General features: G+C 35.5%; 1 protein-coding gene and 1 pseudogene across 2 annotated transcripts; both read right to left on the reverse strand.

Annotated features, from left to right (window-relative positions):
• Positions 1–1800: 1800 nt before the first annotated feature.
• Positions 1801–22537, reverse strand: LOC18095197 (scopoletin glucosyltransferase). 2 transcript variants are annotated; one of them, XM_052450140.1, is made up of 2 exons: positions 22388–22537; positions 1801–3624 (listed from the first exon to the last, which is right to left on the reverse strand). In XM_052450140.1, the coding sequence occupies exon 2, from the start codon at positions 3590–3592 to the stop codon at positions 2141–2143; it is 1452 nt and encodes a 483-aa protein (XP_052306100.1). In that variant the 5' UTR covers positions 3593–3624; positions 22388–22537; the 3' UTR covers positions 1801–2140. The 2 variants fall into 2 exon arrangements, with proteins under 2 accessions (XP_052306100.1, XP_006369760.1); XM_006369698.3 differs by lacking the exon at positions 22388–22537 and adding an exon at positions 19682–19830.
• On the reverse strand, positions 6236–7731 carry LOC18095198 (abscisate beta-glucosyltransferase-like; annotated as a pseudogene).
• Positions 22538–24219: the final 1682 nt, after the last annotated feature.

A 24219-nucleotide genomic window follows, 5' to 3' on the forward strand; every position in this document is an offset into this window, starting at 1 on the left:
TGCCTTCTGGAAATAAGCATATCGATAGGGTCGAACGTTGACTGGCTCAATTCCTTCATTGAGGGGAATGTTGTGGTCGATTTCATGCTTGGGTGGTAGTTGCATATGTTCTTTGAAGATCTCAGTATATTTATCTAAGATCTGGCGCATACTTGGTGATTGACTCTCTTCTGGTTCATGCATGGTTGATTGTGGACAGATTGCAAATACCGAATGGCCTTGGCGAAATTCTTTTGAAATCTCCTTCAGTGAAGTGGCTTGAATAGGCTAATCACAAAAACCTTGTAGTTGTCGGGCCATGTTATCCCAATAGAAGTTCATGGTGAGATTTCGACAATTACATATCACGGACCCTAACATTTCCAACCATTGGACACCCAAAACAATGTCTAAACCTGCTAGGGGAAGTGAGTAAAGCATAAGTGAAAAAGGAATTCCCTGAAGAAGAACCTGTACTTTTTCGAACTTTCCTTGACACTGTAGCAACCCGAACTGTAAATGCCTTTGTTGGTACTCTGGTAGCCGCAGCAGATCAACCATGCGAGTACTCATAAAATTGTGGGTGGACCCACTGTCAATTAGCACCACTATTTCAAACAAACCCACTTTGGCATCTACATGCATGGTTTTAGGTGCAGACCATCCAGTTAAAGCATGCAAAGTAATCTCAGGTTCAACATTTTCCCTTATCACCTCTTCCACGTCAACTTCTTCAGTAACTTCTTCATATGTGATTCCATTGATGTGAGTTGGGCCCTCTAGAAGCAAAAGCTACATTCTTTGACATTTATGGCCGGTGGTGAACCTCTCATTGCAATTAAAGCATAGTCCTTGGGCTCTACGTTTCTGCATCTCTTCCCACGACAATCTCCGAAAGGGTGCATTTGGTATTGCCCGTGTTGTTGTTGGTAGCGCCAAAAGTGTTCGATTGACTAGAATTGGCCTAAAAAATTGACGTTGTCTTTTCATATGGTCATCCTTCATGCGAGCTAAGCTAATTGCTACCTTCAGTGATTGTGGTTTGAACATACGAATTCCTTCTGCAATCTCCGGTTTAAGTCCTCCCATAAAAGTCCCAACTAAAGCCTTTTGGGTCCATTTACAAACTTGGTTTCCCAACTTCTCGAACTCACTCTGATAATTACATAAGGATCCTACTTGTTTTATACGTGATAAAGCTTCATCAAAATCCTCACAATCTGTAGGTCCAAATCTAGTCTATAATTCATCTTCAAAAGTCTCTCATGTCATCATTCACCCTTCCTCTCTGTATGTCCGACGAGCCCATTGCCACCACTAATTTGCTTCTCCTTCCAAATGGAAAGAAGCCAGTTACACCTTGTGGTCGGCTAGAGTATTCTAAAATTTAAAGAACTGGTCCACTCGATCAAACCATACTGTCGGGTCCTGTCCAGAATATCGTGGAAATTCTAGCTTGCCCATTATAGAAGAAAAGACTTGTATGTTCCCTTCATTCTCCTCGTGAATTGTACGAGAGTTTCCTTTTTGGTTTGAGTTGTCATGGCTTGATTCCCCTTTGCTTGATAACAAAGCCTCTGAAAGTTTATTGATAGTTTCTTCTGGTTGATGCATTTTACCATACATGCTCATCTTCATTCTCTCTGTACTCCCTCTTGCACTCCACCTAGCCCAGCCTCCAACATTTCAATCCGCTCTTTGTTAGTCACCATTAAACCAGGCTCTGATATCAATTGATAAGGTCTCAGTCAAAAGCCAAATTCTAACAGCAAAAAATAACACAATTGTTCTCTTCAGGTGAGAATGTACCACAAGATAAAATTAGGATAGAAATTATATTATATCATTTCATTTCTTTCCGGCGTTTATTAATACCTTCACTTCAACCACTATTCGGATATACAGCTGAAATCTAAAGTTCCACTACAACGGTTACATTATTAAATTTACTGCAAAATAGAACAGAATAGAAACAAAATGGAAACTAATGCCTAACACTACCCCATAACTAGTTGACGTGGTAAAGCCCTCGCGTCCTTAGCTGCTACAATCAAGCCTTTGTGGATCAGGTTTGTCCTGGTCTTACGCTTGCACTTCACTATACTTGGGATTCGGTTTTGTTGCTCTCTCAGATCTTCGTGGCTTATCAGCATGCTTGTTTTCAGTGGCGCCTGCCTCTTAATTCTTCAATTAGAGCATTCAAATTAGAGTAAGATGAACCATCTTCTTCGATAGCCCTCTTTGCCATTCCTCCAAGGGCCTCAACTCTGCTTCTCATTTCCTTTGCTTCTTCACCTGTCATGATTCGAGTTACGGCCTTTTCTACAGCTCCACTCGCAATTTTATCCCCGTATACTGTAACCCATTGTTGAACACCAACAGCCACACCAATTTTTAGCACGTCAGTCACCAGCTTCTCATTAAAGAATTGCTCTGCGGAAACTGGCCATGTTACCATTGGCTTCCCGGCAGCTATGCCTTCAATGGTCGAATTCCACCCACAATGAGTCACAAACCCCCCTATAGCTTCGTGATCAAGAATCACTACTTGTGGCGCCCATCCTCTTATAATCAGTCCCTTGCTTTCCATTCTTTTCTCAAATCCCTCAGGCAACCATTCCTCGTTATCCTTAGCTTTCTTGTCTTTCCTGACAACCCAAATAAACTGCTGCCCTGAAGCTTCAAGAGCTATTGCAATCTCCTTTAGCTGAGAATCACTGAACTTGTCTACAGTTCCAAAGCATATATAAACAACTGAATTAGGCTTCTTTGAGTCCAGCCATTTCAAACACTCATGTTCGTCAATTGAAGCTTCCTTTCCTCTCTGTGCTTTATCTTCAAATTCTCTATTGCATAGCGAAACTGGGCCTATGTGCCATGCCTTCCTCCCTAACTCCTTGAAAAAATTAGCATAATCCGACTCGAGCTCATAGAAACTATTGACGACAATCCCATAACTCTTCAGTGATGATTCTCTGACCTTTTGAATTAACCTAGTAAAATCAGTTTCCACGTTTTGTTTCATATAATCTGGCAGTTGCTTGCTTGTGAACTTGATGTCACCAGGAAGCTCAGGCACCACAAACAGCTCAGAATCAGAAGAAACTTTCTTGTACGGCTTATATCTGTTCAAGCAATCTGAAGCGCACAAAGAAAAGCAACTGATGCCATGAAATACTAATCTTGGAATCCCAAATTTGGCCGCAGCATCAGTAGTCCAAGGAAGGAACATGTCAGCAATAAGACAATCAGGGTGGCATTCTTGTAGTAGCTTCTCAAGTGGTTGTTGGAGCATGGTTGTGGCCATGAAAACTTTTTTGGTCATTTCTCCCTGTGTCTCATGAGAAGTGATCGAATCTGCGTTTTCGCATCCTTCTGGCAATCCAACCTCAACAGCAGGAAACTTGATGGTTTTGATATTGATATCAAAACCCAAACCTTTTGACCTCTGGATTGTTCTGGAAACAAGTGGTGCATTGAGAGGAGTGGTGACAATGGTTGCTTTCACTCCTCGAGAAGCAAATAGCTTTGCCATGTCTATGGTTGGTATCATGTGGCCATGTGCCATGAAGGGGAAGAAGAAGATGTGTACCTGATTCTCCTCACCACCCATGTATATTCCTGGCAATCAAAAGACTAAAAGAGGTGCTAGTGACGCTGATAATTGGAGACAATAATACCGTTAAGCCTTTCAAGATGAACTGGATTACTGGATTAAGCAGGGAAGAAAATGATGATGTTGCAGACAAGGAATGTAAAGTTTATTTTTCTATGCGTGGGATGTCTGAAGAATGAGTGGGGCATATCCGAGCACTGAGTATTGAATACTTCTTTCAATTTGTGGTTAGAAATTCCGCCTTAGACTACTGTTTTAACTTCAAAAGTCTGTGGTTTGGTTCTCTTATCTAGAAAATTGTGACTAATGTATTTTTATAGACTTGATTTTACAACTCTTTGAACATTATACTATATTTTTAAAAAGTGTGGGAAAATATTCTGTATTTATTATGGAATAGACTCATTATACTACACATCATATATTAAATATAAAGTGTTTTTACTGTAAATAACATTGTAACATTATGAAAGGGTTGTCTTTCTTATTTTGTAATAAAAAAAGTTTTGTTGAGTTTAGCTTGGCCGTCAGACCCAATGCTGCTGTGTCTAGCTCATACCCAAAACCAAGGCTATCGAGTCACGATTTTAGCCAGACTCATCAATATTGGAACTGGCTAGGCAGTTGGGCCCAATGTTATTGGGTCTGGTTGGGTCGCCAGATATTTCTAATTTTATTTTTTTTCTATATTTTTTTTCATACAGTAAAGAGATAATAAATTGATGGGACTTTTTTTATATTGTATCAAAATTGAGTGATGATAATTTTTTTCATTTTAAGGCTGGGTTGAATTTTCTTATTAGAGCATATTTGTTTTTACGTTTCAAATATGCTTTAAAAAAATTGAAAAATTTTATTTTTTTCTTTAATTCAAATTAATATTTTTTTGATATTTGGGTATTATTTCGATGTGATGATATAAAAAATCAATGTTAAAAAAAATATTATTTCAATATATTTTTTTAAAAAAATAACCATTACGTAATAATATAATAACTAGCATATTGGCCTGCGTTTCGCAACGGGTCAATAATAATTTTTTTTCAAATGTAAAAATGTTTTGAGTTTGGTTAAAAGCACGGAATGTATTTGCATCATCACTATCTTTAAATAAAGTATTTTCTTCAGCAGCACCATGAATTGTACAAAGTAGAGCAGCGCTCAATACACCGGCAACTAATTTCTTTTCCTTTAATATTTTTCTTTTAAGATATTTCCAATTTTATTTTTTTTCCTCTTTAAAGTTTTTTTCTTTTCTCTTATTAAATTTTTAAAGAGGAAATAAATTGATGTGACTCTTTTTATATTGTACAAAAGTTGAGTGATGATATTTTTTTTTCATTTCAGGTTAGGTTGAATTTTCTTATTAAAGCATGTTTGTTTTTGCGTTTTAAAAATGCTTTTAAAAAAATTTGAAATTTTTTTATTTTTTTCTTTACTTCGAATTAATATTTTTTGATGTTTTTGTATTATTTTGACGTGATGATATAAAAGATAAATTATAAAAAAAAATATTATCTCAATATATATTTTTTTAAAATAGTATTGTGGACATAGACTCATTGCACTATAGACCATACTATAGACATAGAGTGTTTGCACTGTGAACCACACTGTAGCACCTGGAGGGCGTTGTCTTTTCTGTTTATTAGTAAAAAAATATTGTTGGGTCTGTTTTGGCTATCAGAACCAACTTTAGTCAGCCGGACCCAAGGCTATTGGTTATGGCTGGGCCACCATATATTTTCAATTTTATTTTATTTTTTTGTCTCTTAAGATTTTTTTTCTTTTTTCTTATTTATTTTTTTTTTCATACGGTAGAGAGGAAATAAATTAATGGGACTTCGCAGCCAAGCCAAATCCAAGATTATTGGGTCTGGCTCTGCAGCAAGACCCAAGGATATTGGGTCTGGCTCTAGCTCCGCAACCAGACACAAGGCTATTTGGTTTAACTCGACCACCAGATCCAAGACACTTAAAATCACGCTTTATATTTTTTTTACATTTAAAATAAAAATTGTTATTGACTGCTGCGAAGCGCAGGCCAATATGCTAGTGTGGTTTAGAAGGTGTTTGTGAGTGTGGTAGTGGTTTCTTTTCAAAGTGTTTTTCACTCGGAAATGCATTAAAATAATATTTTTTTTATTTTTAAAAAATTATTCTTAGTATCAGCATATCAAAACAATTTGAAAACATAAAAAAAAAATATTAATTTGAAATAAAAAATTATTTTTTTTAAAAAACACTTTAAACTATAAAAATAAACAAGTTATAAGAGTCAACTGAGAAGAAAGTCAGTCATCAATTATTGATGCAAGAGACGACTTGGACCCGTAGAGTGACTTTTTTTAGTGGACTTGAATGGTCCCTTCGCATTCTGCGACCTACCAGCAATGCTTCATCAGATCCACTGCAAATTTTTCCACTCTGCCATTCTCTTTTGTTAAAAACCCTGACAGGCAACCCATCAAGTGAGGACCGAGGTTTACAGTGGCTTAAGGTACTGGTTTAAATGTTCTTAATTAAAGATGGATAAAACAAAAGCTGTATTTAACATACATCCGTGCATTTTTTGAATTTTTTTTAAATATTATTGTGATATATTTTCACACAAAAAATATTAAAAATACAACCCGATCCATTACCATCCCTTTATTGACATTAACCCAGAACAGTTGCTGCCCTGGAAAGCAGAGTCCATGTGACAAGCTACGCAAAGTCTCAACTTTGCCTGCGAGATTTCAGTTCTTGGATCAAAGCATCAGCATTCTTACAAGAGGATCCACCTTCTTCAACAGCTATCTTCGCCTTCACTCCATGTTTTTCAGCTCTTCTTCTCATCTCGGCTGCCTCCTCGCCATTGCCCATCAGCCTCCTGCACTTTGTCTCTCCCCACTGAAACCCATGACTCGGTCCTTGGCGACATCCAGTGATACTCCCCACTTTCACCCATAATTTCAACACATCAGTGATCAACTTCTCATTGGTGAATTGCTCTGCAGTTATAGGCCATGTTACCGTTGGCATTCCAGCACTCACCTTCTAAAGTTGAGTTCCATCCACAATAAGTCACAAACCCTCCAACAGCCGGATGCTTTAATATCAACAATTGAGGAGCCAACTATCTACGTTGTGGCCCAGTGGTAAGAGCTTGGGACCAAAAGGTTTGCTTCCTCTGTGGTCTCAGGTTCGAGCCCTGTGGTTGCTCATATGATGGCCACTGGAGGCTTACATGGTCGTTAACTTCAGGGTCCGTGGAATTCGTCGAGGTGCGCGCAAGCTAGCCCGGACACCCACATTAAACTAAAAAAAAAACAATTGAGGAGCCCAGCCTCTTGTTATTAGTCCTCTTCTGGATTCTTTAATTCTATCTTCAAGCCCACTGGGAAGCAAATTTTCTTTGCTTTCTCCATTTTGTCCAGTTGATTTAAGGATTTTTCCTATCACCCAGATGAATGGGTGATTGGAAGCCTCAAGACCGTGGGCGATCTCTAGGAATTGTTCAGGGGCTAGACGAGCTAAGCTTCCAAAACTGACGTAAAGAACCGAATCGAGTTCTTTACTGTCAAGCCAGCTCAAAATGGTTTGCTCATTAACTGAAGTCTTTTGGCCTCTCTCAGCCTTATCTTCCACATTTCTATTGCATAATGAAACTGGTCCCACGAGCCATGCCCTGTTGCCTAATTCATTCCTGTAGTAGTCCACATAAGCAGTCTCCAATTCATAGAAACTAGGGGTGAGCAAAAAAACCGAGAAACCGAGTAAACCGAATAAACCGAGGAAAAAAAACCGAAAAAACCGAACCGAAAAAAAAAACCGATTAAACCGATTTCTTTTTTTCAAAAAATTTTCGGTTCGGTTCGGTTTCGGTTTCCGAAACCCGAAACCGGCAAAACCCCAACTGAACCGAACCGGTTCGATTTAAGGGGTACTATAAATAGGAAAAAAAAAACACGTTCTAATTTCTAAAACCTAATTAACCCTAAACACTCTGCGACTTCGTCTCCTTGCAGCCGCTCCCTCAATCCTCACAGCCGCACCTCACACAATTCACATTTTCACCCACTTTGTAACAAAATCAAGTTAATCCACCTTCGATTCTTCATCCATATCCTTCTCTGGCTCTCCAACGCCATCTTCATCTTCAAAACTAACAACCTAGCTAGTCAGCCACATCTTTTTCCCACACGACCACGAGTCACATGATACACAGTACACACCCCATCGGCACACTGAACCTCCAGAGTTCAAATCTAGCAAACCAGTCCCTTCTTCTTTCACACCTGAACTCGAATCGTGTCCCAACTCACACCAGGTATGATTTTTTTTTCTGTCAATCTCTGTTTTTTTTTTTAACATATGCGAGTTTGAGCATTTTGTGTATTTTGGTTGATTTTTTTTTTGCATTAATAAATATGTTATTATGTGTAGTGTGTATTCTGTGATTTAACGCATGGATGATTTGTTTTTTTTTTTGTGCATTCTGTCTCCAGAGTCCAAATCTAGCAAACCAGTCCCTTCTTCTTTCACACCCGAACTCGAATCGTGTCCCAACTCACACCAGGTATGATTTCTTTTTTCTGTCAATCTCTGTTTTTTTTTTTTTTACATATGCTTTGTGATTCTGTGTATTTGTTGGTATATCCTTACAAAAAAATCAGAGTTTGAGTATTCTGTGTATTTTGGTTGATTTTTTTTCTGCACTAATAAATCTATTATTCTGTGTAGTGTGTGTATTCTGTGATTTAACGTAGGGATGATTTTTTGTGTGCATTCTGTGTATTCTGTATGATTCTGTAACTTTTGTTTTTATGTGTTCTGTGTAATGTGTATTATGTGTAAAGCCCCTCATTGCCATTCATTTTGTATTTTTGTTTAATACTGTAATGTGTGTTGTGTTTTTTGTAATGTGATTATGTGTCCTATATTTAGTCATTAATTTCATTAATTCTGTCACTAATTACATGAATAATTCTGATTAACATAATGGATATTTAAAATTCTGTCACTAGTTGTTGATTTTTTCTGGACTATTTATAAAAAGTTGAAACAACACCTCAAAGACAGAAAGGAAGAAAGAAATTTGTTAAAATCTGATGAAGGAAAATTTGATGGTGTGAATTTGAGACTTAGGCTTGGCAGTTTGCAGTGAACTTATTGTTATAAAAATCTGTTGCTATTTCCTGAAATGACTAAGAATCTGTTGCTTTTATAATATAGTATGTAAATCTGTTCCTAGTGCATCTCGAAATAGACTGTTAATCAGAATTTCAAGGACAATTTGATGGTGTGAAATGTGTATTTGAGACTTAGGCTTGGCAGATGGTAGTGAACTTAGGATTGGCAGTGAACTTAGGCAATGAACTTAGGCTTGGCAGATGTTTTGGCTGATATTACTTTCCATTTTGTTTTTTGTTTTTGCCTGACATTTAAGTTTCTATTAGTTTGATAGTTTTTTTGAATTTTAGTACATTTAAATCTATTATAAATTATGGGTTTTTAACATGTTTTCATTATGTAATAACAGATGGAAACTACTCAAATTCAAAATGCTTCATCCACGGGCACTACACCAACATCAACCACTTCTCCAACTTCAAAAACTATTGCAGAATCAACCAATGCAGGATCCACCACAGATACAAAAGGTAAACAACCTCAAGTCCTTACATCTAGGAAAAGAAATGCTGAAGATAGAAAAAAGTCATAAATTTGGGATCACTTTACAAAACTTGATGTTGATCCTAAAGCCCCTAGAGCTGAATGTAATTATTTGTGGAAAACATTATGCATGTCATACTATTGTTAATGGCACAAGTAATATGTGGAGTCATTTAAAAGTGTGCAAGAAGTTTCCTTTTGTGGTTGATAAGAAACAAAAGGTTTTGGTATTAGAACCTAAGATAGAGAATGGTGAATTGGGAGAACAAAATGTGGGAAGTCTTAAGGCAATAGGTTATAATTATGATGAATGTAGACAAACACTAGCAAAGATGGTTATAATTGATGAGTTGCCTTTTAATTTTGTGGAGGGTCGGGGATTTAAATTGTTTGCTAGGACTATGCAACCTAGATTTGACATTCCTTCTCGTTTTACAATTATGAGAGATTGTTTGAAACTTTATGTTGAAGAGAAGGATAGATTGAGGACAGCTCTTAGGGGTCAACGATTGTGCTTAACAACAGATACATGGACATCAATCCAAAATATTAATTATATGTGTTTAACAGCTCATTGGATTGATGATGACTGGAATTTGCATAAAAGAATTCTTAATTTTTGTCAAGTTTCCAATCATATGGGTGAGACAATTGGCCAAGTTATTGAGAATTGTTTGTTGGAGTGGGGGATTGATAAACTGTTGACTATTACATTAGACAATGCAAGCTCTAATAATGTGACCATTTCATATTTAAAGAATGTGATGAAAGATTGGCCAACTAATATATTGTCAAATGAGCACTTGCATGTTAGATGTTGTGCACACATTGTAAACCTCATTGTGTGTGATGGCTTGAAAGAGATTGATGTTTCAATTGTTAAGATTCGAAATGCAATTAGGTTTGTGAGATCTTCACCATCGAGGCATCTTGCATTTAAGAAGTGTGCTGAAAAGTTGCATATAGAGTGTAAGAAATCATTGTGTTTAGATGTTGCAACTCGATGGAATTCAACTTATCTTATGCTAGAAGCTGCTGAAAAGTTTGAAAAGGTGTTTGTGAGGCTAGGTGAAAAAGAACCTAGGTATATGAGTTACTTTTTGGAGGTTGATTAAAAGGGGAATAAAAAAAACATAGGGCCACCTGGTTTGAAGGATTGGGAAAATACAAGAACTTTGGTTAAGTTCTTAAAGATCTTTTATATGGTTACATTGAGATTTTCTGGCTCATTGCATGTCACATCAAATTCTTTCTTCAATGAATTGATTTACATGCATACAAACTTGTTGCAATTGTGTAAAAATAAAGATAGTATTTTAAGTGGAATGGCGATGAATATGATGTTAAAGTTTGAGAAGTATTGGGGCTGTGAAGTAAATCAGAATTTTTTGTTATATGTGGCTAATGTCTTAGATCCACGTTTGAAGTTGAAATATGTGAAATTTTGTTTTGGTGATTTGTATGATTATGACAAAGCACAATTGCTAACAAATAAGGTGAAAGATACTTTGGTGAGCTTGTATGAGTTTTATTTGAAAATTGATGAAGTTGTGGATAATAATAGGCATAAACAGGATGTTAGTGCTATTGATGATGTGGAGGTAGATGTTAACGCTTTGGCTCGATTCAAAAGACATTTGCAGGAGGTGGATAGTGTGGAAAATAAAAATGAGGTTGAGAGGTATTTGATTGATGGTTGTGAGGATCCTAATGATGATAAGTTAGATATTTTGGGTTGGTGGAAAAGTAATGCTTTGAAATATAAGACACTTTCAAAGGTTGCACAACATGTTCTGGCTATTCCTATATCCACAGTGGCTTCTGAATCAGCATTTAGTACAGGTGGTCGTGTACTTGATCAATTTTGAAGTTCTCTATCTCCAGCAACTGTTCAAGCACTCATTTGTTGTCAAAATTGGTTGCATCATGGATCAATTCCAACTGATAGTAGAAGCTTGATAAATGATCTTGAAACCTATGAAAACCTCGAGTCAGGTAAATTTTTTTTAGAAACTTGCACCTTTTATTTTGTAATTTATTAATTAAATTGTTTGCAATCATCTAACATGTCTAATTTTTTATTTTGTAGAATATGGTGGAAAGTTACATTTAGTAACGGATGATAATTAGTTCAAAAGTTATTTTGATGGTAAATTACTACTTTTTATTTTTACATATTCTAATTTATTTTATCATGTTATAATTTTAGATCTTGATTTTCAGGTTTTGATGTCAATGGTATTACGGAATCAAAGTGCATTTTGATTGGGATGATGTGCACAATGAAGATTTATATTTTTTGCATGAAGTGTTTTTTTTTTTATGGCAATGTTTGTTTTTTTTTAAAGCTCTTTTGAAGGCAATGCTTTGTAATTTTAATTTTAATTTGGTGTGTGTGTTATTTTAACTTTGATGCATGAGAAGTCTAAAACACAAATATTAGAAAGACTTGCAACATATTAAACACAATATTAGCACTAATAATTTAATATAAATGAATATTTAGTGACAAAAAATATTAAATATATTATAGAATTTTGTAACAAAATTAGATAATATTTACATCAATTACAAGCCCATTAGAAAACCCATTAGGAAGCCCAAAAAGGCTCAAAAAAGCCCAAAAAAGCCCAAAAAAACAATAATACAGGTTTTCCGGTTTTGCTGTAAAAAAAACCGAACCGAACCGAACCGAAACCGGTCGGTTTGAACCGGTTCCGGTTCGGTTCCGGTTTGAATTTTCCAGTTTTCTAAAATTTGATTTTGGTTAGTTTTTTTAGCTAAAAACCAAACCGAACCGGATTTGCTCACCCCTAATAGAAACTATTAACCATAACACCGAAACTCTTCTCATCGGATCCTGGCATTCTTTTTTGCAACCCTCCACCATTTGGTGGTCTTCCAAGGAATGGTAACTGGGACGTGGTCAGTTCAATCCTATCAGGAAGACCTGGAACAATAAAAGGCTCCAAATCAGAAGTTACCTTCTCATGTGCAGATCCTTGCTGCCTATGGTCCATCCTCTGTGAGAGAGTTTCGATGTATCCAGGTCTACACAGGATGTCAAGTTTCACAAAACTACCATGTGTTTTGTTGAATGTGCCTGCGCTGCCCTTCAAGAAAACATTCCATGCTTTCTACTTACTAACATTTATGATGAAGATTGACTGTAATCCTATTAATTTTCCTAGAAAGGGACCTTTTTTTTTTGTTTTTTGGTCAAAAGTAAAATTCCTTCCCTGTCCATTCAATGTGACTGACTCACTGGTGGATGTCATGAAGATTTTGTGCTTTTCAGCTTGGCTCCTATTTTCTTTAATCTAGTATTCGCAAGAAAAACACCATTTTAGGTTTGTCACCCTGAAAAGCCGACTGTAATGTAAATCGACAATGAGATGGTCTGGGCTGCAGGGTTTACGCTGGATCATGAGCTTGTATTTGATTGATTTTTTGGGCTAAATATATGAGATGGACTTCTCATTCATAGACCATAGGAATGGAGCTGATTTGAAGCAGTGATTCGTGTTTGAAATGAAGGCTAATGCTAACAAGATCTCTTGAAGGTACAATCTTTAAAAGACGGGATACTGAGAGTTGGGATCAAAATTACTGTAGATTGCGGGTAAATGGATAACATAGTATCTTTTCAATGTGGGATTTGAAGCCCTTTCATATATATATACTATGTTCCCATGAAAAAAACCATGTTTTTTCAATGTGGGATAAAAAACCTTTTGGTTTAAATACTTCAACTTAAAAGGATAACACGATATCTTTTCAATGTGGGATTTGAAGCCCTTTCATATATATATTCTATGTTCCCATGAAAAAAACCATGTTTTTTCAATGTGAGATTTAAAACCCATTAGTATATATACTCTATGTTCCCAAGAAAAAAATTATGTTTTTTCAATGTGAGATAAAAAACCTTTTGGTTTAAATACTTTAAGTTAAAAGGATAATATATTATCTTTTCAATGTGGGATTTGAAACCCTTTCATATATATACTCTATGTTTCCATGAAAAAAGTTATGTTTTTTCAATGTGAGATTTGAAACCCATTAGTATATATACTCTATGTTTCCAAGAAAAAAGTTATGTTTTTTCAATATGGGATAAAAAACTTTTTTAGTTTAAATACTTTAACTTAAAAGCTTAACATAATATCTTTTTAATGTGGGATAAAAAAAAAATTTAAAATATTCTTTTAAACTTCATAATATGTATAATCTATATTTACATGAATTTTTTCATATGAAATATTAAAATTTTAATTTTTTTTTAATTTTTCCGGGTTGACCTATAAAACCCGGAATCCGGTTCCTTGGCCGAATCAACCCCGAACCGGGTTTAATAACTATGGTATGAACTTTGGATCCGCACAAAACAAATTTCCTTAAAAGTTAAAAGTGGCGAGAGAGTTACTGCAAAATTAAGAGAATAATAACGTCCACTACCGCATTATATTTTTTTTTTTCACTTATTTTTCTTTGTTTATTACTAAATAAGGATAATAATTTAATCCATTCAAGACGGTTATCGATCCCGAACCAAACATATATATATATATAATAAATAGTACATGATCCAAAGTAAAATCAGTTAGATTAGGAATTTTGTTTACACCTCTCTCCTAGATAATAAATAGTACATGATCCAAAGTAAAATAAGAATATGTTCCTCCTAGAACAAATTATATTTAATGATTGCCCAATTCCGTGATTAATAGCTCCCAGTATTGCACCTGCAAGCGTAGAACACTCAAGACGACTTCTTTATTATGACATACGCTCTTACATCACGACCCTAAGTAGAAGACAAAAGAGTGATACACTCAAGACAACTTCTTGATTCCTGAAGGCGGTAGAGGCTTGAAGCCTTGAACTAGTAATACATTCATGAATGTGTGAGCTCCCATGATGCTCGAACACAACTTCACTTTTTTCCTACCCTATATTTTCACGCTTTTAAAAAAAATAGAGTACAAAATACAAAACTTTATACAGCAGCAGCAGTAAGCAGGTATTTTTTATTTAAAAATGTATCCATATATGCTTTTCTTTTTTGTATTCGGGAGCTTCTTCAACCTCTGCTTTGCTTTATAACCAAGCTTTGTGAGCAGAGATTGGCTTATTCACACTGCACCAAATTTCACTGAAGCATGCAGTTTGTTTGCATACAAGAAGCACTGAATGAGAGCTGGCAATCAACCTTAAAAGAAAGAGATTAAGGGAGATGGTAAGGGTTCAAAGCATGTAAAAAATAATTCATCAGGAACATGCGCTCTCCTCTCTCACTAAACAACATTCTATAAAATCAAGTCCCCTGCCATAGCTTAAAAATCTGAAATCTTCCTACTGCTTGTGATAAGGTCCCATTGGGGTGTTCATTTTCGATTCGGTTCGGTTTTTATCAAAAAAAGTAACCAAACTGAATTTTTTTAAAAAAAAAACAACCGAAACCGATTCAAACCGACCGGTTTCGGTTTGGTTTTTTAGAACAAAAACCGGTTCAAACCGGTTTGGCTCGGTTTTTTCCGGTTTGGCTCGGTTTTTCGGTTTTGGCTCGGTTTTTTCCGGTTTGGCTCGGTTTTTCGATTTGGCTCGGTTTGTTTGGTTTTGGCTCGGTTTTTTCCGGTTTTTTCGGTTCGGTTCGGTTTTTTTTGTTCCAGGCTTAAAAAACCGAACCGAACCGGTCGGTTTTTTCAAAATTTTAATCGGTTTTTTTTCACGGTTCGGTTTTTTCGGTTAATTTTTTTTCCGGTTTTCTCGGTTTTTTGGTTTTTTTTAACATCCCTAGGTCCCAGTCAAAAGCCAAATTCCAACAGCAAAAAATAACACAATTGTTCTCTTCAGGTGAGAACGTACCACAAGATAAAATTAGGATAGAAATTATATTATATCATTTCATTTCTTTCCGGCATTTATTAATACCTTCACTTCAACCACTATTTGGATATACAGCCGAAATCTAAGGTTCCACTACAACGGTTACATTATTAAATTTACTGCAAAATAGAACAGAATGGAAACAGAATGGAAACTGATGCCTAACACTACCCCATAACTAGTTGACGTGGTAAAGCCCTCGCGTCTTTGGTTGCTACAATCAAGCCTTCGTGGATCAGGTTTGTCCTGGTCTTACGCTTGCACTTCACTATACTTAGGATTCGGCTTTGTTGCTCTCTCAGACCTTCGTGGCTTATCAATACCCCCTAGAAAGTGGAACCTTGTCCTCAAGGTTCAAGTGTGGAAACTGATGACACAGTGATTCAGTCACTTCCCAGGTAGCCTTCTCTAATGGTAAGTGCTTCCATTTCACTAGACTTTCTGCAAGGAACTTACCACCTTGCTTCACCCAACAATAATCAAGGATAGTCTCAGGTTCTAATACAACCTCACCCTTATCTGAAACTGGCGGAAGATCTGTGTGTGTCACGGTTGCATCTACCATATATTTCTTCAATAATAAAACATGAAAGACAGGATGGATACGTACACCCTCAGGTAACTGTAGTTTGTAAGCCACGTTGCCCACCTTTTGTAGAATTGGATAAGGGCCAAAGAATCGGCTAGCTAATTTCTGGTGTACCCTTTTGAATGCAGAGCTTTGGCGATAAGGTTGTAGCTTGAGGAAAACCATATCAACTTCTTGAAAGGACACATCCCTCCGCTTCTTGTCAGCAGTCTTTTTCATGCAATTGGTTGTAGTGGCCAAGTAGTGTTTGAGCTGTAGCAGAAGCTCATCACGGTGTAGAAGAGTCTGTTTCACATTCGTGAACTGGTGTTAAGCCATCAAAATATTCTGGAATGGTGGCCGACCATAAAGTGCCTGGTATGGTGTCATTCCAGTGGGATGCATGGAAAGTAGTATTATACCAGAACTCTGTCCATGGCAAGAAAGAATGCCATTTATGGGGCCATTGATGGACAAAGCTTCTTAAATACTAATCCAGACAGCGATTGACTACCTCTGATTGGCCATCTGATTGTGGGTGGTATGCTGAACTCATTTTCAGCTTGGTGCCAAACATTGTAAAAAATTCCTACCAAAACTTGCTGATAAAGATGGGATCACGGTCACTGATAATAGACTTAGGCATTCCATGCAATTTGACCACGCCTTTAACAAATTTGTCCGCCGCTATTTTAGCCGTGAAAGGATGAGATAACGACATAAAATGAGCATATTTACTCAATCTATCCACCACCATAAATATTGTATCCTTACCCTATGAAATTGGCAGGCCAGCAATAAAATCGATAGTAATATCGTCCCATACCTGACATGGAATAGATAAAGGTTGGAGTAGTCCTCCTAGTGGCAATGTTTCTGATTTAGTTCTTTGTTATATGTCTCAGCGCTTCACGTAGTCTTGAATAGTTTTGTACATTGAAGGCCAATAGAACTGTGTGGCCACTTTTTTAAAAGTGCGTAAGACTCCAGAGTGACCCACTATTTTTGTATCATAGGCTTCATATATCAACTTGTTGCGTAGATTGAGATTGGAAGGAACCACAATTCTGCCTTTAAAAAAAAGTTAAACCTTTTCGTTGAGTAAAGGGCCCTTCCGGTTGAGTTTGAGTCAGATTGTTAACAACAGCCATATATTTATCTCTTGTGGCAGCCTGTTTAAGTTCTTCCCAAATATCAAGTTGTGGCACGAACAAGTGATTGAGAGTGGGACTGTCAGGTCGACGAGAGATTGCATCCGCAGCAGAATTTTCACGACCTGGTCGGTACTGAATCTCATAGTCATACCCCAATAATTTAGCAACCCATTTATGTTGTTCTGGCATAGTAATTCTTTGTTCCAGTAGATATTTGAGACTTCTTTGATCGGTTTGAATAATAAATCGTCTCCTCAGCAAGTAAGGACGCCACACGCGTATGGCTTCCACAACAGCAAGCATTTCCTTCTCATACATAGACCACGATTGTTTTGAAACACCGAGAGCTCGACTCATAAAAGCAATAGGTTTGCCTTGTTGTTACAAAACTGCCCCAATTCCATTACCTAAAGCATCGGTTTCCACGGTGAAAGCTTCATTAAAATTTGGCATGGCTAAGATAAGTGTGGTGGTCATGGCCTTCTTAAGTGTATGAAATGCATCCTCTGCATCATCATTCCAGCCAAATTGCCCTTGTTTTAGAAGGTTTGTGAGAGCCCGAGCAATTAGACTATAATTCCGAACAAATTGCAGTAATAACCTATCAACCCCAAAAATCCACGCAGCTCAGAAATATTAGAAGGTTGTGACCACGCCACCATGGCATTAATTTTTTTGCCATCGAACTTCACCTCTTGATGAGATACAAAATGACCCAAATATTCTAGCTCTTGCTTACCAAATGCACATTTACTAGCCTTGAGAAAGAACTGTTGTTGCTTCAAAATTTCCAAAGTTTGAGTGACATGATATAAATGCATTTCGCAAGTAGGGCTATAGATCAAGATGTCATCAAAAAATACCAATATGAACTTTCATAAATAGGGCCGAAAAATAGCATTCATAATAGCTTGAAATGTAGATGGTGCATTACTCAAGCCAAATGGCATAACTAGATATTCATAATGATCGTTGTGTGTACGAAAAGCAGTCTTATGAATATCTGAAGGGTGCACTCGTACCTGATGGTACCCAGCTTTTAGATCTAATTTGGCGAAGTATGCGGCCCCATGCAGTTCATCCAACATATCTTCCACTGTAGGAATTGGAAACTGGTCTTTGATAGTAACTGCATTAAGAGATCGATAGTCGGTGCAAAGACGCCAACTACCATCTTTTTTCTTCACTAACAACACAGGAGATGAGAAGGGACTGGTGCTAGGTCTTATGTGTCCATAATTTAACATTTCTTGGACTTATTTTTCGATTTCTGCCTTCTGGAAATAAGCATATCGAAAGGGTCGAATGTTGACTGGCTCAATTCCTTCCTTGAGGGGAATGTTGTGGTTGATTTCATGCTTGGGTGGTAGTTGCATAGGTTCTTTGAGGATCTTAGTATATTTATCTAAGATCTGGCGCATGCTTGGTGATTGACTCTCTTCTGGTTCATGCATGGTTGATTGTGGACAGATTGCAAATACCGAATGGCCTTGGCGAAATTCTTTTGAAATCTCCTTCAATGAAGCGACTTGAATAGGCTGATCACAAAAACCTTGTAATTGTCGGGCCATGTTATCCCAATAGAAGTTCATGGTGAGATTTCGCCAATTACATATCACGGACCCTAACATTTGCAACCATTGGACACCCAAAACAATGTTTAAACCTGCTAGGGGAAGTGAGTAAAGCGTAAGTGAAAAAGGAATTCCCTGAAGAAGAACCTGTACTTTTTCGAACTTCCTTGACACTATAGCCTTGCCCCATTAGCAACCCGAACTGTAAATGCCTCTGTTGGTACTACTGGTAGCCGCAGCAGATCAGCCATGCGAGTACTCATAAAATTATGGGTGGACCCACTGTCAATTAGCACCACTATTTCAAACAAACCCACTTTGGCATCTACATGCATGGTTTTAGGTGCAGACCATCCAATTAAAGCATGCAAAGTAATCTCAGGTTCAACATTTTCCCTTATCACCTCTTCTACGTCAGCTTCTTCACTAACTTCTTCATATGTGATTCCATTGATGTGAGTTGGGCCCTCCAGAAGCAAAAGCTGCATTCTTTGACATTTATGGCCGGTGGTGAACCTCTCATTGCAATTAAAGCATAGTCCTTGGGCTATACGTTTCTGCATCTCTTCCCACGACAATCTCCGAAAGGATGCATTTGGGATTACCCGTGTTGTTGTTGGTGGCGCCAATAGTGTTCGATTGACTAGAGTTGGCCTCAAAAACTGACGTTGTCTTTTCATATGGTCATCCTTCATGCGAGCTAAGCTAATTGCTTCCTTCAGTGATTGTGGTTTGAACATACGAATTCCTTCTGCAATCTCCGGTTCGATAGGGTCAAACATTTCCAACCATTGAACACAATATTGACACTAATAATGTAATATAAATGAATATTCAGTGTTAAAAAAATTAAATATATTCTAGAATCTTGTAACAAAATTAGACAATATTAACATCAATTACAAGCCCATCAGAAAAGCTCATAAGAAAGCTCAAAAACAGCCCAAAAAACAATACAGTTTTTTTCTTATTTTTTTTGTTAAATAATTGAAACCGATCGGTTGGAACTGGTTTTGGTTTTTTTAAAAAAATCAGTGTGGTTATTTTATAAGTAAAAACCGAACCGAACCGAAAATGATAACCTCAATTGATATCAAAGCCCAAACCTTTTGACCTCTGGATTGTTCTGGAAACATGTTCGGTATCATGTGGCCATGTGCCATGAAGGGGAAGAAGAAGATGTGTACCTGATTCTCCTCACCATCCATGTATATTCCTTGCAATCAAAAGACTAAAAGAGGTGCTAATGACGCTGATAATTGGAGACAATAATTAATACCGTTAAGCCTTTCAAGATGAACTGGATTACTGGATTAAGCAGAGAAGAAAATGATGATGTTGCAGACAAGGAATGTAAAGTCTATTTTTCTATGCGTGGGATGTCTGAAGAATGAGTGGGTCATACATGAGCACTGAGTATTGAATACTTCTTTCAATTTGTGGTTAGAAATTCCGCCTTAGACTACTGTTTTAACTTCAAAAGTCTGTGGTTTGGTTCTCCTATCTAGAAAATTGTGACTAATGTATTTTTATAGACTTGATTTTACAACTCTTTGAACATTATACTATATTTTTAAAAAGTGTGGGAAAATATTCTGTATTTATTATGGAATAGACTCATTATACTATACATCATATATTAAATATAAAGTGTTTTTACTGTAAATAACATTGTAACATTATGAAAGGGTTGTCTTTCTTATTTTGTAATAAAAAAAGTTTTGTTGAGTTTAGCTTGGCCGCCAGACCCAATGCTGCTGGGTCTAGCTCAAACCCAGAACCAAGGCTATCGAGTCACGATTTTAGCCAGACTCATCAATATTGGAACTGGCTAGGCAGTTAGGCCCAATGCTATTGGGTCTGGTTGGGTCGCCAGATATTTCTAATTTTATTTTTTTATTTTTTTTATATATTTTTTTTCATACAGTAAAGAGATAATAAATTGATGGGACTTTTTTTATATTGTATCAAAATTGAGTGATGATAATTTTTTTCAATTTAAGGCTGGGTTGAATTTTCTTATTAGAGCATATTTGTTTTTACGTTTCAAATATGCTTTAAAAAATTGAAAATTTTTATTTTTTTCTTTAATTCAAATTAATATTTTTTTGATATTTGGGTATTATTTCGATGTGATGATATAAAAAATCAATGTTAAAAAAAATATTATTTCAATATATTTTTTTAAAAAAATAATCATTACGTAATAATATAATAACTAGCATATTGGCCTGCGTTTCGCAACGGGTCAATAATAATTTTTTTTCAAATGTAAAAATGTTTTGAGTTTGGTTAAAAGCACGGAATGTATTTGCATCATCACTATCATTAAATAAAGTATTTTCTTCAGTAGCACCATGAATTGTACAAAGTAGAGCAGCGCTCAATACATATGTGGCTAATGTTAAAGTTTGAGAAGTATTGAGGTTGTGAAGCAAATTAGAATTTTTTGTTATATGTGGCTAATGTCTTAGATCCATATTTCAAGTTGAAATATGTGAAATTTTATTTTGGTGACTTGTATAATTATGACAAAACACAATTGCTAACAAATAAGGTGAAAGATACTTTGGTGAGTTGATGAAGTGGTGGATAATAATATGCATAAACAAGATGTTAATGCTATTGATGATATGGAGGTAGATGTTAACACTTTGGCTCGATTCAAAAGACATTTACAGGAGGAGGATAGTGTGGAAAATAGAAATGAGGTTTAGAGGTATTTGGTTGATGGTTGTGAGGATCTGAATGATAATAAGTTAGATATTTAAGGTTGGTGGAAGAGTAATGCTTCGAATATAAGACACTTTCAAAGGTTGCACAACATATTCTAGCTATTCATATATCCACAGTGGCTTCTGAATCAGCTTTTAGCACAGATAGTCCTATACTCGATCAATTTCGAAGTTCTCTATCTCCAGCAACAGTTCAAGCACTCATTTGTTGTCAAAATTGGTTGCATCATGGACCAATTTCAACTGATATTAGAACCTTGATAAATGATTTTGAAACCTACGAAAACCTTGAGTGAGGTAATTTTTTTTATAAACTTGCACCTTTTATTTTGTGATTTAATTAAAATGTTTTCAATTGTCTAATATGTCTAATTTTTTATTTTATAGAATTTGGTGGAAAGTTATATCTAGCAATAGATGATAATTAGTTCAAAAGTCTGTTGGATAGTAAAATGCTACTTTTTTATTTTTTTATTTTCTAATTTAATTTATCATGTTATAATTCTAGATTTTGAATTCCAGGTTTTGATGTCAAAGGTATTATGGAATCAAAGTACAATGTTCTTAATGTGTTTTTCGATTGGGATAATGTGCACAATGAAGATTTATATTTTTTGCATGAAGTGTTTTATGATAAGGTTATTTGTTGTTTTTTTAAGCCCTTTTGAAGGTAATGCTTTGTAATTTAAATTTTAATTTGGTATGTGTTATTTAAACTTTGATGTAGGAGTCTTACTCCAAAAAAAATATTAATTAGGAAGACTTGCATCATATTGAACACAATATTGACACTAATAATGTAATATAAATGAATGTTCAGTGTTAAAAAAATTAAATATATTCTAGAATCTTGTAACAAAATTAGACAATATTAACATCAATTACAAGCCCATCAGAAAAGCTCATAAGAAAGCCCAAAAAACAATACAATTTTTTTCTTATTTTTTTTGTTAAATAACTGAAACCGGTCGGTTGGAACTGGTTTCGGTTTTTTTAAAAAAATCAGTTTGGTTATTTTATAAGTAAAAACCGAACCGAACCGAAAATGATAACCCCAATTGATATCAAAGCCCAAACCTTTTGACCTCTGGATTGTTCTGGAAACATGTTCGGTATCATGTGGCCATGTGCCATGAAGGGGAAGAAGAAGATGTGTACCTGATTCTCCTCACCATCCATGTATATTCCTTGCAATCAAAAGACTAAAAGAGGTGCTAATGACGCTGATAATTGGAGACAATAATTAATACCGTTAAGCCTTTCAAGATGAACTGGATTACTGGATTAAGCAGAGAAGAAAATGATGATGTTGCAGACAAGGAATGTAAAGTCTATTTTTCTATGCGTGGGATGTCTGAAGAATGAGTGGGGCATACATGAGCACTGAGTATTGAATACTTCTTTCAATTTGTGGTTAGAAATTCCGCCTTAGACTACTGTTTTAACTTCAAAAGTCTGTGGTTTGGTTCTCCTATCTAGAAAATTGTGACTAATGTATTTTTATAGACTTGATTTTACAATTCTTTGAACATTATACTATATTTTTAAAAAGTAGGAAAATATTGTGTATGACCTGCCCAACGCCCAGGCCAGGCATGCAAGCACCAGCTATCCGTAACCTTAGTGGACGTGTCTCCAGTCTAATGCTTGGGGCTGCATGCAGCCTCTCATGCCCCCACCAAACATAATAAAAATAATATTGTTTTTAATATTAATAATATTATTTTTAATATTAATACTATTAATTATAATAAAAATAATAATATTTATAACACCAATAATACTATTTTTTATATTAATACTTTTGATTATAATAAAAATAATAATATTAATAACACAAACAATACTAGTTTTAATATTAATACTTTTTTATATTAATACTTTTGATTATAGTAAAAATAATAATAATAATAACACAAACAATATTATTTTTAATATTAATACTATTTATTGTACTAAAAATACTAATATTTAGAACACAAATAATACTATTTTTAATATTAACACTTTTAATTATAATAAAAATAATAATATTTATAATACAGATAATAATATTTTTAATTATATTACTTTTAATTATAATAAAAAAATTAATCTTTATTAGACAAATAATAATATTTTTAATAATAATAATAATAATAATAATAATAATAATAATAATAATTGTTATTATATTGTTATTTTCATTTTTCTTCTCGGCAAGGTCTGCCGATCCATAATAATATTTATAACACAAATAATAATATTTGTAATATTAATATTTTTAATTGTACTAAAAATAATAATATTTAGAACACAAATAATACTATTTTTAATTATATTACTTTTAATTATAATAAAAAAATATTTATAAGGCAAATAATAATAATAATAATAATAATAATTGTTATTATATTTTTTTTTCATTTTTCTTCTCTGCAGGGTATACCGATCCAGCCGCGTGGGCCTCTAAATCCAAGGGCGGTTAGAATAGAACTCGGCTACCGGGTCTGCACCCAACGTGCGGGTCTGCAGACCCCAGGGTTGCAGGGCTGACCCGCTCAGCCTGGGACTGCAGCCAGGCGAGCGGGTTTGCCCCCAGTGCCCAAGGCTGGGCAGACCAAGCGTCAGGTGGCTGCAGCTTAGGGCGCAGCCAGGCGGGCGTGGCCTGCCCAACGCCCAGGCCTGGCAGCCAAACAACAAGTGTCTGCAGCCCTATTGGGCATGCCTCCAGCCTGGCATTTAAATCCTGTAGGCTGCAGTCTCACCATATTTCTACCAAACAGTGCAGTTTATAATGAAAGTACTCGCAACTTATACTACCTGCGTGTAGAACAATATAATCTACAGTAAAAATACTCACAATACACAATAACTCGCACATCAATAAAACACTGATAAGTTGTAGTTGTAGTTAATGTGCTCCATTCTTTACGCAAAACACAAGCAGTTTTATGGCATGTTGGATTGCAGGAGAAAGAATACCCTATATATATATATAAAAGTTGATATCAAAATATCCAAAAAATAATTCAAAGCAAAGAAAAATCAATTTTTTTTTTTT

The sequence above is a fragment of the Populus trichocarpa genome, chromosome 1 (assembly GCF_000002775.5).
Source record: "Populus trichocarpa isolate Nisqually-1 chromosome 1, P.trichocarpa_v4.1, whole genome shotgun sequence".
NCBI classification, from domain to species: domain Eukaryota; kingdom Viridiplantae; phylum Streptophyta; class Magnoliopsida; order Malpighiales; family Salicaceae; genus Populus; species Populus trichocarpa.

Excerpts from the sequence above, each read along its gene's own strand:
- LOC18095197 (XM_052450140.1), bottom strand. The coding sequence starts at position 3,592 with ATGGGTGGTGAGGAGAATCAGGTACACATCTTCTTCTTCCCCTTCATG.